The sequence below is a fragment of the Rana temporaria genome, chromosome 10, assembly GCF_905171775.1.
Source record: "Rana temporaria chromosome 10, aRanTem1.1, whole genome shotgun sequence".
Lineage (NCBI taxonomy): Eukaryota > Metazoa > Chordata > Amphibia > Anura > Ranidae > Rana > Rana temporaria.
Window position 1 is genome coordinate 141,719,077 of NC_053498.1, and position 15,685 is coordinate 141,734,761.

General features: G+C 45.7%; 1 protein-coding gene across 1 annotated transcript; it reads left to right on the forward strand.

Annotated features, from left to right (window-relative positions):
- The first annotated feature begins 1,999 nt into the window (after window positions 1-1,999).
- Window positions 2,000-2,952, forward strand: LOC120915877 (olfactory receptor 1C1-like). Its single transcript, XM_040326688.1, has one exon. It carries the CDS (start codon window positions 2,017-2,019, stop codon window positions 2,950-2,952), a length of 936 nt encoding a protein of 311 aa, XP_040182622.1. The 5' UTR covers window positions 2,000-2,016.
- Window positions 2,953-15,685: the final 12,733 nt, after the last annotated feature.

Here is a 15,685-nt window from a genome sequence, read left to right on the forward strand (position 1 = left end):
AGCTATGGCCTGGGAGTTTCTCACTTCTGCCTAATCTTGTCCCATAAGGGGGGGGGACCAAACTGATTCTTTGCCCCGGGTGAAATAATGTCTAGCTTCCCCACTGGTACTGCCTATAAGAGTACCAGTACCAACCGTTCTACTCTAATAAAGTAGAGTGACTAGTGAAGGGGGAGAGGGGGCTTGGGTGGCCGGGTGGGGGGTGCGGGAGTTGTCTGGCCGCCATTGGAGAGACCTTTCAAAGTGGGCCAGTCTGGATGAAGTCCAGGGCCAAATTGTTGTCCCAGTCCAGCCCTGCATGCAGCTGCAGTGACGACCCGTCTGTAAGGGGCGCACAGGCGCCGCTCTCCCTATACGTGCATCCGGCCCCCGATCTACATACAGGGAGCTGGATGCATGGATTCCAATGGAGTTTTTTTTTGACACACGTGATTAGAGCCAGAGGCTCTACAGGGCTTCAAAAAGGGTGGTCTCGGGGGCAGAGCATTGTTCTCCGAGCCCACCCAGGTGTGTGACAATATCAAATGAATATTCACTATTTTCACACTGACTCGCCTCCCCGCCAATCAGGAAGCAGGTCATGAGACCCGTTTCCCGATTGGCCAAAACGCCAGGTGATCCTATTGAACGCCTAGGAGAAGGGAGGAGAGAGGAGAGCACGGGCACAGGGGAAAACCGACTGACCCAACAGCCACCACTGTGACCATGAATGGCTCACCCACAGTGGCTCAGCCATCCAGCACTTGGACAGGAGAGGGAGGGGAGATCGGAGTCTTCCCGGGGAGGTAAGGAGGCCGTCTGGTTTGCGGGGGGATGGTGGGTTATTCCCTGCATTTCATATTCCCCGCATTCAACTGTCCCATCTCCTGCCAGTGAGTGGCAATGGATTTGCCCCCCTCCGAATTATCTAGCATCAGCCGCCACTGGCTGCAAGTACAAGCCAGAAGGGCTGAAGGTTGTTTATATTGAAGGAAAAGGAATGCGGAATACCCCTGTGAGGGAAACTCGTGTTTTATTGTAATAAAAGTGGGCAAGAAAAGCCCTTAAAAAAAAAAGCCCTTGAAAAATGAGTGGCAGTGTCCTTAAAGTGGGAGTTCACCCGAAAAAAACATTTTAACAGTAGATTGGGCCTAATTACGGGAAACAGAATCGGGTGTTTTGTTTAAAATCAATGCAGTACTTACCTTTTTTGAGATAGATGTTCTCCCGTCGCTTCCGGGTATGGTCTTCGGGACTGGGCGTTCCTATTTGATTGACAGCCTTCCGACAGCCGCATACAGCGCGTCACGAGTTGCCGAACGTCGGTGCGGCGCTATACGGCGCCTGCGCACCCACGTTCGGCTACTTTCGGAAACTGGTGACGCGCTGTATGCGACGGTCGGAAGGCTGTCAATCAAATAGGAACGCCCAGTCCTGCAGCTCATACCCGGAAGCGACGGGAGAACATCTATCTTAAAAAAGGTAAGTACTGCATTAAGTAAGAACTTGATTTTAAACAAAACACCCGATTCTGCTTCCCGTAATTAGGCCCAATCTAAGGTTAAAAATTGAGTTTTTGGGTGAACCTCCACTTTAAGGCCTCATTCACACGAGGCGGACTCCGTTGCTACAGATCTCCGCTGAGCCGACGAATGACAAGCTCCTCTCTGCTCTCTGAGCGGGGAGGGGCTTGTCGGGCACCGCTGTCGCCTATGGAGCGATCTGATGAAAAACGGACAGCATGCCCGTTTTAATCAGATCTTACCCGATCCGCCATGGACGGATGAGGACGTGCCCCCATACGTCTGTTTTTATTGGATCGGATAGGGTCGGATGTCAGCGGACATGTCTCCGCTGACATCCGACGCTCCATAGGGATGCATGAAGCGGCCGTTCAGGTCCGCCGTCAAAACTGACAGGCGGACCCGAACGGTCCGTCCGTGTGAATGAGGCCTGAAAGTTCTACATTTGATGCTAGTTCTCACAGGTGTTATTGATTTCCTTCTCATATTCTTCCTGTAGGGTTTGGGTGAGTACATGGCAGCTACAAACAAAACTTCCTTGGATGTCTTTACCTTACTTGGATTTCCAGAAGAGCGCATATTATTATCACTTTTAATTGGTCTAATCTACACAATAACTGTTCTAGGAAATCTCTCTGTTTTTGGCATCGTTCAAGTAGACAGCCACCTCCAGTCACCAATGTATTTTTTCTTGGCTTGCCTATCTTTATTAGATGTCTGTTACTCTTCGGTTGCTCTCCCAGCCATGTTGGCCAACGCCATAACAGGCAACAGCAAGGTTTCCTTCGATAGATGTCTTACACAACTCTATTTCTTTGTCTGCTTTGGAGGAACGGAATGTCTTTTCCTAGCTGTCATGGCTTACGACCGATACGTGGCCATATGCAACCCGCTCCACTACATCATCACGATGAATAAGAAGGTCTGTTCATACTTTGTGGCCGCATGCTGGCTGAACGGAATGATGAACGCTGTATTTCACACCATGATGACCTGGAAACTAACTTTTTGTGGTGCCCGACATATCAGGCACTACTTCTGTGATGTTCTCCCATTGTTACAAGCTTCTTGTAGCGATACCTACGACAGTCATGTGCTATTACATGTTGTAACATTTTTTATTGGGATAACGCCATTCATACTTGTTATTAATTCATACATCCGTATAATTTCCACCATACTGAAAATCCGCTCCACCGCAGGAAGGCAGAAGGTCTTCTCCACGTGCTCATCCCACCTCATTGTTGTAACAGTGTTTTACTCAACTGCCATCTTCAACTATAATGGTCCAAACTCTGGACATTCCTTTGTCTTTGTCCGAATAGCTTCACTTCTTTACAGTATTGTCCCCCCATTGCTGAACCCGGTTGTTTACTGTCTGAGAAACAACGAGGTGAAGAGAGCCTTGAGGGACGTTCTTACTAAATCATACATCTTATTTAAACAATAATCCCACCCAACTCTGGAAATAATTTCGAGTATTGCAGGGCCGATCCTAGGGTCACAGGCGCCTGGCTGCAGAAATATTTCTGGCGCCCCCACATGGGAGTTGTCATTTTACTAACTCCTCCCCTTTACAAATGTTTCTATGGCAATGACTCAACCACAGAGATGCTCCCCCATGAAGTCTTCATTAATCTGGGATACTTACATGATCTCTTAACAATAAACAAAATACAGGAAGAGAAGCAGAGTACTTTATTGGGACCTGGAGGGGGGGGCCTCTCTGATGGACACAGAGAGGGCTTCTGTTAGAGAGTCGGTTGGATGTTTGGCGCCCCCACCTCTGCAGGCGCCTGGGTGCAATGCGCCCTGTGCACCCTGCCTAGGATCGGCCCTGGAGTATTGAGCAAATGAGTGTATATATTGGGAACTTTAAGTGATAAAACCTGCCAAAGTTCCAGAATGCTTTTTTTTCCACTTACAGCCAGTTGAGGGAACAACTTGAAGAATTAAAGTGAATTCAAGGCTAATACTTCTTATTATTATTATTTGTATTATACAGGATTTATATAGCACCAACAGTTTGCGCAGCGCTTAACAAAATTAAGGCAGACAATACAGTTACGTTACAATTTGGTACAAGAGGAATAAGAGGGCCCTGCTCCTTAGAGCTTACAATCTAAGAGGGAGGGTCAATTGATATAAAAGGTAATAGCTGTTGGGGATGAGCTGATGAAGAAAGTAAAACAGTGTATTAATTAGAAGCAGGATAGGCTTCTTTAAGGAGAAGGGTTTTCAGGGATCATCTAAATATGGATAGATTAGGGTTGGAGAATATGAGTTGAAGAGTGTAGGATAGAGCCAGAGGGCAACCGTAGAACCTGAGAAGGAACAGGGTCCAGGGGGGAGGAGGCCAGGTGGGCATTAGAAAAACGTTTAGTGACTTTCTCTATAGTAGCTGGCCTAAACAAGGGAAGTATTGTCCAGGAGGACAAGGAATGTAAAGTGAGGGAGATCTTGAGACGAATTGTATCAATTTTCTTTTTGTAGTGATTAGCAATCTCCTGGGCAGTTAGTTAGTGGGTGGAGGTAATGAAGGACGAAGTAGAGCGTTAAAGGTAAAAAAAGAGTTGACGGGGACAAGATGCTTTCCCCGACTTGTTCATTTCCTGACTTGTTCATTCCCCGACTTAGTTGGAGTAGGCGGTACACTTTGGTGGGGGTGGGTCAGCCACACGCTGTGACCTTTGACCTCTGGGAACCCTCCTTCCGACCTTTGGGGGAGGTCCCTGTTCCAATTCCTGAGTCCTAGCCTTATTCTTCAATGGGAAACTCTAAGGCCCCGTACACAAGACCGAGTTTCTCGGCAGAATTCAGCCAGAAACTCGATCGGAGCTGTATTCTGCCGAGAAACCTGGCCATCTGTACATTTTCGGCCGAGGAAACCGACGAGGATCTCGTCGGGCCAAATAGAGAACATGTTCTCGATTTCCTCGTTAGTCAACGGGGAAACTTGGCTCGCCAAGATCCTCGGCGGCTTCACAAGGAACTCGACGAGCAAAACTATGTGTTTTGCTCGTCGAGTTTCTCGGCCGTGTGTACGGGGCCTAACCCTCTAACCCCTAACCCCCTAACCCTAACCCCTAACACCAATAGAGGGTGTTAATGAGAGTGATAAAATAGGTTTGTTTGGCAGTGTGGAGGCAGGAATGGTATTTTTGGAGGGCAGATTTATATTGGCTGAAATCTTGCTATGACTTAAATTACGCCACAGACGCTCAAGAGCGCGGCTACGTTTTTTGAGGCTTTTGGTATTTTTATTTGCTTTGGATAAATGTGGAATGGTTAGAAAACAAGCAAAAAAAATGGATGGACAAGAATATCAAAAATACTAGGCCACTGATAGCCCTTCTTTAGGTCAACGCGTTTCAGAGAGGTGCCTCAATTGACAAACAAAAGGAAACATGAAAATGATCCCCCATAAAAACTATCTACGATATAAAACCATCAATATAATACCCTATATATGATTTAATATACATTATATATACATTATATACATTATAAAATGATTATGATAATATTTTAATTTCATTTCTATTACACACAGTCCTGATCAAAAGTTTAAGACCACTTGAAAAATGGCAAAAAATCTTATTTTACATTTTTGGATCTTAACAAGGTTCCAAGTAGAGCTTCAACATGCAACAATAAGAAATGAGAGTGAGACAAAACATTTTTTGAGCATTCAATTTAATGAAAACAATGAATAAACTCATATGATTGTTTCGCCATTTTTCAAGTGGTCTTAAACTTTTGATCAGGACTGTATATCAAATCTCCAGACTACATAATAAAGCCTGACTAATCATTGAATCACACTATGGGATAATTACATTTTCACTGTATTTCAAATCCATTCATCGGATATCTAGAGTGTTTTGTGTTTTCCATTAATTATTTACGGTACATCATTAACTCAATCTAATTATATTTTTATATTTTTAATTTACATTTTTAGTTAGTATATTTAGTGAATATAATCATATGAGAATACTCTATTCCTTTAAACAAATTAAGAATTCCTCTGTAGATTTTTTTTCCCTGGATGCACATCCTCGGTAGACGTCTTTGATGCTCAATAAATATCATAACACCAACAAGCAAAACCTTGGATGTTGAAAGCATATCAACATTAGCATTCTGTATAGGTTGATTTTTATGTTTTAGCCTCTAAACTTTTTCCCATTTTTTATTTTATATTCTTTAGGCTCACTGCCAGGAGCCGCTCACAGCCGGATTCCGGTGCACCCCCGATTTCAACCCGAATTTTGGGCTGATTTTGGCCCCTGAAACAGACCAAAAGACGCACGGGGCCTGCGCAATCCTCACCGGAGCCACTGCGCAGATGTGTGAACTGGCTTCATACAGAGCCGGTCACAATCTCCTGCTATGCGAATTGGAATGCAGAGAAAATCCTTGTCCAATTCGCAATAGTGTGAACCCAGCCTTAAATTGCTACATGCGACTTATGCAGACCTGAAAATGCTTAAATATTTTTTTAAATATGAAAGTTTGCAGTTCATCTACAATTATACCAGTTTAGATGTAATAGTCAGCACTTATTAGAGTCCTTTGCATTTATTATATAATATTTTTTTTTTTTCTTTTTTGGATTACAAACTAAATTTGGATATATATTTATATATATTTAAAAGAAATAGATGAGAATGGTGCGCTTATTCAATAACGTGCCATAAAGTAATATACTCAAAGAATGAATATGATGAGAATCCAAACATACAAATAAATGTGAATAAAAGTCCAACTAAAGCCCAATGGTAGGAGTCGGTTCATATAAAAGGTACAAATCTCATAGGGATAACTTTATAGAAGAAAAAACAGATAAAACATCAATCCAAACATCGACTGTTAAATTTATGAATTGGCCGCTCACCTCCAACAATGACCGAAGGGTCAAACAAGGCTCATCAGATAAGGAAACCCGCTGATGGATCTGTAGAGGCATCCAGGTCCCAAGCGAAGACGAAGAACAACGTCCAAAACTTGGCATCAAAACATCTTAGGTAATTCCATATATAGAGAGAGGAAACAGTGCGCTCCAAGGAATGACACTTCGGGGTAGATTCAGAGAGAATTTACGCCGGCGTATCTATAGATACGCCGCGTAAATTCAAATCTGCGCCGGCGTATCTTCTTTCTGTATTCAGAAAGCAAGATACGCCGACATTAGCCTAAGATACGACTGGCATAAGTCTCTTACGCCGTCGTATCTTAGGGTGCATTCTCACGCTGGCCGCTAGGTGGCGCTCCTGTCGTTTTCGGCGTAGATTATGCAAATTACCTAGTTACGCCGATTCACAAACGTACGTGCGCCCGGCGGTAGTTTTTTACGTCGTTTGCGTAAGTCGTTTTCGGCGTAACGTTGCTCCTGCTATTAGGAGGCGCAGCCAATGTTAAGTATGGACGTCGTTCCCGCTTCGAAATTTGAATTTTTTTACGTCGTTTGCGTAAGTCGTTCGCGAATAGGGCTGGACGTAATTTACGTTCACGTCGAAACCAATACGTCATTGCGGCGTACTTGAGAGCAATGCACACTGGGATATGTACACGGACGGCGCATGCGCCGTTCGTAAAACACGTCAATCACGTCAGGTCATAACACATTAGCATAAAACACGCCCCCCCTTCCACATTTGAATTACGCGGGCTTACGCCGGCCCTATTTACGCTACGCCGCCGCAACTTACAGAGCAAGTGCTTTGTGAATACTGCACTTGCTCCTGTAAGTTGCGTCGGCGTAGCGTAAATACAATACGCTGCGCCACCGTAACTAGTCGCGCAGGTACCTGAATCTGCCCCTTCTTGTATAAATAGCGCTCAAAGGAAACACAGAACAGCCATAGTGCAATATTGCCAAACGAAAAGTACATTTATTTAGTAAAAAAAAACTGCTTACATCAAGTAAGGGTAAAAACCGCAGTAAAAAGCAATGGGAGTAGTGACACACTCGCCTCCTCAACAAACTTCCGTAAAAAAAAACGCCGGAACTGGCGTCACAAGGCTTCACCCGACGCGTGGCGTCACTGGTCACGTCACTTCATCAGGGATATATTTAGATTATATTATGCATCTACTTAATTTTAGATTAACTAATTGTGAATTTAGAAAAATACCATTTACAATAGGAAGTTTATTTCTGTGCAGTTAGTTATGTAAAACATTAATTCCCGCTGCTTTCTGTTAATATTTATTTTCTTTCTATAACACACAAGGGCGCTATCAAAATTAGTGAAAAAGTGGACATAACTTTTTTATTAACTTGCCCCGTACACGCGATCGGAAATTCTGTCAGCAAAAGTCCAATGTGAGCCTTTGAACGGAAATTCTGACCGTGTGTATGCACCATCGGACTTTTGCTGTCGAATTTCAAAAGATTGAGAGCTGGTTCTCAAATTTTCCGACGGAAAAAAATCCTATCGGAAAATCCGATCGCCTGTAGCAATTCCGATGCGCAAAATTCCGACGCATGCTCAGGAAACAATTCAACGCGTGCTCAGAAGCATTTCTCGGCTCGTCGTAGTGTTGTACGTCACCGCGTTCTTGACGGACGAAAGTTCAGAGAACTTTTGTGTGACCGTGTGTATGCAAGCCAAGCTTGAGCGGAATTCTGGCTGAAAAAACATCCAAGATTTTTCCAACGGAAAATCCGACCTTGTGTACGCGGCATCACTCTTCCTCTATAGCAGTGGTTCTCAACCTTTCTAGTGCCGCGACCCCCTGATAAAATTCCCCAAGTTACGGGGACCCCTAACGGTAAAATTATTTTCGTAGCGTGGGTTGTCAGCGTCCAAGGCAAGTCATTTGTGCCCCTAACCCACGGACATTTAGCGCTACCTGAGTCTCTTCCACTCATACAGTATTAAAACCCCTTATGGTACATTTGAGAATGTACCCCTCTTTCTCTTTGTTCTCCTTTCTTTGCCCTTTTTTCCCCCATCCCTCTCTCTAGCCCTTTTTCTTTGTTCCTTCCCCTCTTTTTCTCTCCCTTCCATGTAGTCTCTATTTTTATTCCTTCTCTTATTTCTTGGTGGGGGGGGGGGGGGTTAATAGGATCAGTGGCAATGCTGGGGGGGGGGGGGGGCGAGTTCTGATCAGTCATCTTAGGTACACTTAATCAAGGTCATCTTTTGATCTGAGAACAGTAGTGAGGACGTTCAATGGCAACTATAATCACAGGTAGTGTTACTCCGCATTCACGGTGTCTCAAAGTTTGTGGTGTCTCGTAGCAGTGACACCTATGCTGAAATCATGAGATGGGGTCTCCTCCAGCCCCTCCCACTTCACATTCCTCACGTCAGCTGACTTCTAGTCTCTGCCCCCCAGCCTTGCCGTGTACTGAATGGGTGGCTGCGGGCTCAAGGAACAGCCCAGGATTTGGTGACCCTCTGGCAAATCATCATTTGACCCCCAAGGGGGTCCCGACCCCCAGGTTGAGAACCACTGCTCTATAGTAAGTAAAAGACATTGGAGAAACAAATCCTGTTGCTCCACAATATCTGGCTTTTCAGGTATAACCCAAGGCAGGCAAAAGTCGTTTGAAAAAATACAAATGTATTACATTTTATTTTATTTTTTCAAATCTTAATTTTATTAAAGTTTTCTTTTATAGTACACATAGTAGATTGAGTAAACAAAAAAAAAAAAACGTATAATAGTGTTTAAATTACACTATCACTTGTATGTCAAGGGTATATACTCCTCAGATATTGTAAGTACCGTATTTGCCGGCGTATAAGACGACCCCTTATTTTTCCAGGAAAAATGTTGGTTTTGGGATATACTCGCCATATAAGACTACCTCCTTCCTACTAGTCTTTCTGGAAGCTGAGGGGTAGCCGGAAAAACCGCTGACAGAAACAGGCTTTTTTCAAATCTCACTGTGCCATTACATGCCTCACTGTGCCATTACATTATATTACATGCCTCCACTGTGCCATTACATTACATGCCTCACTGTGCCATTACATTATATTACATGCCTCCACTGTGCCATTACATTATATTACATGCCTCCACTGTGCCATTAAATTACATGCCTCACTGTGCCATTACATTATATTACATGCCTCCACTGTGCCATTACATGACATGCCTCACTGTGCCATTACATTACATGACATGCCTCCACTGTGCCATTACATTATATTACATGCCTCCACTGTGCCATCACTTGCCCCCACTGTGCCATCACTTGCCCCCACTGTGCCATCACTTGCCCCCACTGTGCCATCACTTGCCCCCACTGTCCCTACCTTATTTTTTTGCAGATTCTGGCTTCCATGCTGCGGGCATGCATGATTCAAAAGCCGCGCCTTCTCCTCAGACTGTTCCGTGATAGGCGGAACACAAATTTTCCCAGCAGGGCCTCTGTTCAGTGTTCCACCTATCACGGATGCCTTGTCATCCTCGGACGAGAGGTCATCCGTGATAGGCGGAACACTGAACAGAGGCTCTGCTGGGAAAATTTGTGTTCGCCTATCACGGAATAGTCTGAGGAGGAGGCGCGGCTTTAAAATCATGGATGCCCGCAGCCTGACGGAGACTGTCATCGGCGTATAAGACGATAAGACGACCCCCGACTTTGGATGCATTTTTTTTTAATCCAAAAGGTCGTCTTATAAGCCGGAAAATACGGTACCTATTTTAGTGTTCGAGAGAAAATAAAAAATGTAAGTTAACTCTAGCTGATCGTGTATTCTGCTTTTGTTAAGGTGGTCACATCTTTATGTATATTGGGGGTAATCCACAAAGATCCTGCGTAACTTAATTTTTTCCATTTAAGTTACACTGCCTTAAAATTTCTACCTAAGTGCCCGATCCACAAAGCACTTACCTAGAAATTTTGGGCTGTGTAACTTAAATTCCGCCGGCGCAAGGCGTTCCTATTTTCATGGGGGCGATTCCCATTTAAATTAGGCGCGCTCCCGCGCCGGCCCTACTGCGCATGCTCGTGACGTCATTTTCCCGACGTGCATAGCACGAAATTACGTTACGCCGAGCTTTGTGGATTGCGACGGGTCAATAAAGTTGCGTCGGGAAAAAAAAAGATACAGCGCGAAAAAAAAATTAAAAATTAAAAAAAAAATTGCGTCGCTGGACAGAAAGGTCTGTTTTTACAAGGTGTAAACAGTTTACACTTTGTAAAAGCAGCCCTAATTTTGCGTTTGCAAACTAAAACTTACGGGGGAAAAAACTAAGCAGAAAAGCTTCGTGGATCTCCGTAAGTGCTAATTTGCATACCCGAGGCGGCATTTCGACACGAAATGCCCCCAGCGGCAGATGCGGTACTGCATTCTAAGATCCGGCAGTGTAAGTCCCTTACACATGCCGGATCTTCTGCCTATCTATAAGAAACTGATTCTGTGGATCAGTTCCATAGTTAGGAACAGGGATACGACGGCGTAACAGTAGTTACGCCGTCGTATCCCTTTTGTGGATTTGGCCCAATATTCATAATATATACAATAAATACAGAAAAGAGAAAAAAAGAGAGGAGCAAAAACAAAACAAAAAAAGAGGGGGGGGGGACCAAGGTTGAGAAGTATTGGTTTGCCTAGGTACTCCATCATGGCTCATTAGGTCCAATGGCCGAGTTTCCATCAGTCCAAGTCAGGAAGTCCAAGTCCAAGTCAGGAACTCGGGTTATTCTCTAAACCTGATCCAGTCATCCCAGGTATGGGAAAAACATTTTTTTACTCCCAATTCTTGTGTCAACAGCCACTCCAGTTTTCTAATAGATTCTAGTTCACTTGCCTATTCCCCCAGGGATGGTACGGAAGTCGATTTCCAATGTCGAGGAATAACTGTTCTGGCTGCTTTGAGAAAGCGTCTGATGCTTCGTGCACACAACCAGTTTTCACCTTCAGGAAAACTTCCATGACAGGTTTTGGCCGGGAAAACAGGCCGTGTGTATACTCCATGGCAGTTTTCCCAACGAGAAAACTGTGAGAAAAAAAAAGAGAACTTGTTCTCTTTTTTCCCGGCGGACTTTTTTCTGTTGTGAAAACTGTTGTGTGTATGCTTTCCAGAGGGGGGGGGGGACACATGCTCGACGCATGTGCGGAAGCATAGAACGTAATTTTGTTGGCTCGTCGTAGTCTTTGACGTCACCGCGTTCTTGGCAGTCAAAAGTTCAGCGGTATTTGGCCTGAGAATGCAAGGCAGGCTTGAGAGGAATCCCGTCGGGAAAAGCGTCAGGTTTTTTCCTGCCGGGAAAACCGATTCGTGTGTACGAGGCATTTTACTTTAAGATGCACAGTATCTCATAAATAGACCAAAACATAAATATAACTGAACACCACCCGGGACCAGAACTAGATACCTGCCATAATAATATTGACCATCCAATTGTTATAACAGTCACATCCATAAGAGTATCTGGCAAGGCATAGTTCACGAGTTTCTACACATTTCTTCAGGACATATGGTGATACACTGGATATTAATTAAAGAATACATCATTATTACTAGGGTTGTCCCGATACCGATACTAGTATCGGTATCCGGACCGATTCCGAGTATTTGCGGGAGTACTCGTACTCCCGCAAATACCCCCGATACCCAAATAGAATACTTCCCCCCCTCCCCCTCCCCCTCCGCCGCCGCCGTCGCCGTGACGCCGCATCCCGCCGCCATTCGCCGCATCCCCGCTGCCGCCGACTGTGTCATACGCCGGGAACATTACAGCTTTGAATAGCTGTAATGATTGGCGCCGCGCATAGACACTCCCCCTCGCTCGGGTGAACTGTCCAATCCCGAGCGAGGGGGAGTGTCTATACGCAGCGCCAATCATTACAGCGATTCAAAGTTGTAATGTTCCCGGCGTATGACACAGTCGGCGGCAGCGAGGATGCAGGTAAGTGGGACATGGATACATGGGGGGGAGACGCTGGATACATGGGGGGGAGACGCTGGATAGGGGGAGACGCTGGATACATGGGGGGGAGACGCTGGATGGGGGGAGACGCTGGATACATGGGGGGGAGACGCTGGATGGGGGGAGACGCTGGATACATGGGGGGGAGACGCTGGATACATGGGGGGGAGACGCTGGATGGGGGGAGACGCTGGATACATGGGGGGGAGACGCTGGATGGGGGGAGACGCTGGATACATGGGGGGGAGACGCTGGATACATGGGGGGGAGACGCTGGATGGGGGGAGACGCTGGATACATGGGGGGGAGACGCTGGATGGGGGGAGACGCTGGATACATGGGGGGGAGACGCTGGATACATGGGGGGAGACGCTGGATGGGGGGAGACGCTGGATACATGGGGGGGAGACGCTGGATGGGGGGAGACGCTGGATACATGGGGGGGAGACGCTGGATACATGGGGGGAGACGCTGGATGGGGGGAGACAATGGCTGCATGGGGGGAGACAATGGCTGCATGGGGGGAGACAATGGCTGCATGGGGGGAGACGCTGGATGGGGGGAGACAATGGCTGCATGGGGGGAGACATGGCTGGATGGGGGGTGACAATGGCTGGATGGGGGGTGACAATGGCTGGATGGGGGGGTGACAATGGCTGCATGGGGGGAGACGCTGGATGGGGGGAGACAATGGCTGCATGGGGGGTGACAATGGCTGCATGGGGGGTGACAATGGCTGGATGGGGGGAGACAATGGCTGCATGGGGGGTGACAATGGCTGCATGGGGGGTGACAATGGCTGCATGGGGGAATACATTGCTGGATGGGGGGTGACAATGGCTGGATGGGGGGATACATTGCTGCATGGGGGGAGACAATGGCTGCATGGGGGGTGACAATGGCTGCATATGTGGGGGGACATCGCTGCATTTGGGGACACATTTAAAAAAAAGTATCGGTATTCGGTATCGGCGACTACTTGAAAAAAAGTATCGGTACTCGTACTCGGTCCTAAAAAAGTGGTATCGGGACAACCCTAATTATTACCATCAATTTCATACTAACAAACTTTTTTTGTTTCTTGTTCAAAAAAATCTATATACACTGAGGGCCAGATTCACATAGATTTACGTTACTCCACGGCGGCGTAACATATCCCATTTACATTACACCGCCGCAGGTTTACAGCGTAAGTGTCTGATTCTCAAAACTCTTACCTGTAAACTTGCGGCGGTGTAACGTAAATGCGCTCGGCGCAAGCCCGCCCAATTCAAATGGGGCGGGCACCATTTAAATTAGGCGCGTTCCCGAGACGAACGTACTGCGCATGCTCCGTCTGGAAAAGTACCCGACGTGCATTGCGCTAAATGACGTCGCACGGACGACATTTGTTTAGACGTTAGCGTAAATGGCGTCCAGCGCCATTCACGGACGACTTACGCAAACAACGTGATTTTTTAAATTTCGACGTGGGAACGACGGTCATACTTAATATGGCTTAAAAATAAGGACATCCACGCGGTGGGACTACCGTGACTGTATCTCTGGATTTGCGATAGGGCCGTGTGATGACAACTTGCTACTGCTCTCAGAAACTAACATTAGGCACTTATCCATTAGCTCATAATACTGCATGCAGATGCGCATGGGTGTTGTAATATGTTGGAAAATGTATGTGGGATATCATATTATTATATATATGTACACATACAGTACAATATTGACCAGGCCAGCATTCAGTTGACAATGGTTGAGTTGTCCGAGCCAACTCAATTTTAACATATGAAAGGGACAGCTGATGGCCTTTGATATGTTGATCTTATCCAAGTCTACATAGGTGTGTGAGGTATGGCCTGTTAACCTATTTGAACATTTCAAAGGGTAAATCGTTTACATACTTAAGGATGATAAAGGACCTTAGAAGAAGTATTTATTGATGGTAATTAGACTTGAGAGGGTAACAATAAGATCAAAGAGTATTTTGGGTTGACCTAGGAGAAACTCCCTCCTAGTAGACCAGTACTTGAGAGGACATTCAAGCTGGCATTCAGTCAGTCTATTCACTCTCCATGATTATGAAGGCACAGATCTAGGAAAAATGGGACTCTGAGTTATATTTACTCTTTTGGATTTTATCATCTGTTGCAAGACTTTGTTCTGTGTTGGAAGTCAATAAAGTGCATCTCTTTGGAAGAATTGGGTTGCTGCTGGAAAACTACTTACATCATTATAATAACTAAATCTTAATTATCAACACACTATACAATATCACTACAGTGGGCACTATGCTTATCTGCACCAGCAGCAAGATGGGCCCCAACGTTAGCCAGCTGGAGGGTAGGGTGTAGGATTGTCTCTTCAGATGAGCCACCCTAAAGGGACTCAATGTATTGCCTGTAGAAGTAGGAGTATCACTGAGTAGACCTGGGCTATAGTCTAATTTCCTCTAGAGTGCACTCTAGACTAGATAGATTATTCACATAGCAGTCATTGCTTATATGTAGGGACGTCCCGATACCACTTTTTTAAGACCGAGTACCAGTACCGATACTTTTTTTCAAGTACTTGCCGATACCGATTACCAATACTTTTTTAATGTCATGTGACAGTGACACATGTGTCATTTTTTTTTTACAATTTAAATTTTTTACGATTTTTTTTTTACAATGCTTTCTTCTTTTTTTTGGGGGGTGGGTGGAGTGGATTGTGTCAGTGTGTTTTTTTGTTTTCAATTTTTATTATTTTTTTATTATTTAGTGAGATTTCAGGGGTCTTAACATCTCCCCTTTGAGACAGAGAAAGGGACTAAGGACACAGATTCCACAGTCCCTTTCTCTGCAGCCTCAGCCTCTCCGTTCATAAACTGAAGCATAGTAAACACAAATTACGATGTTTCAGTTATGTGAATGGACAGAGTCAGTGACTAGGTTTACCGGCTCCTACTGCCGCTCTCCATCCTAACAGATCGAGGACAGAGGGAGTGGAGGTGGTCATGGAGGGGGAGACGGAGCGTGAAGGGGGAGAGCAGCAGAACGGAGAGGGACACAGATCGCGGAGGGGGGAGGGGGAGAGTAGCGGAACGGAGGGAGACACGGATCACGGAGGGGGAGAGCAGCAGAACAGAGGGGGACACGGATTGCAGAGGGGGAGAGCAGCAGAACGGAGGGAGACACGGATCGCGGAGGGGGAGAGCAGCAGAACAGAGGGGGACACAGATCGCAGATGGGGAGAGCAGTAGAACGGAGGGAGACACAGATCGTGGAGGGGAGAGCAACAGAAC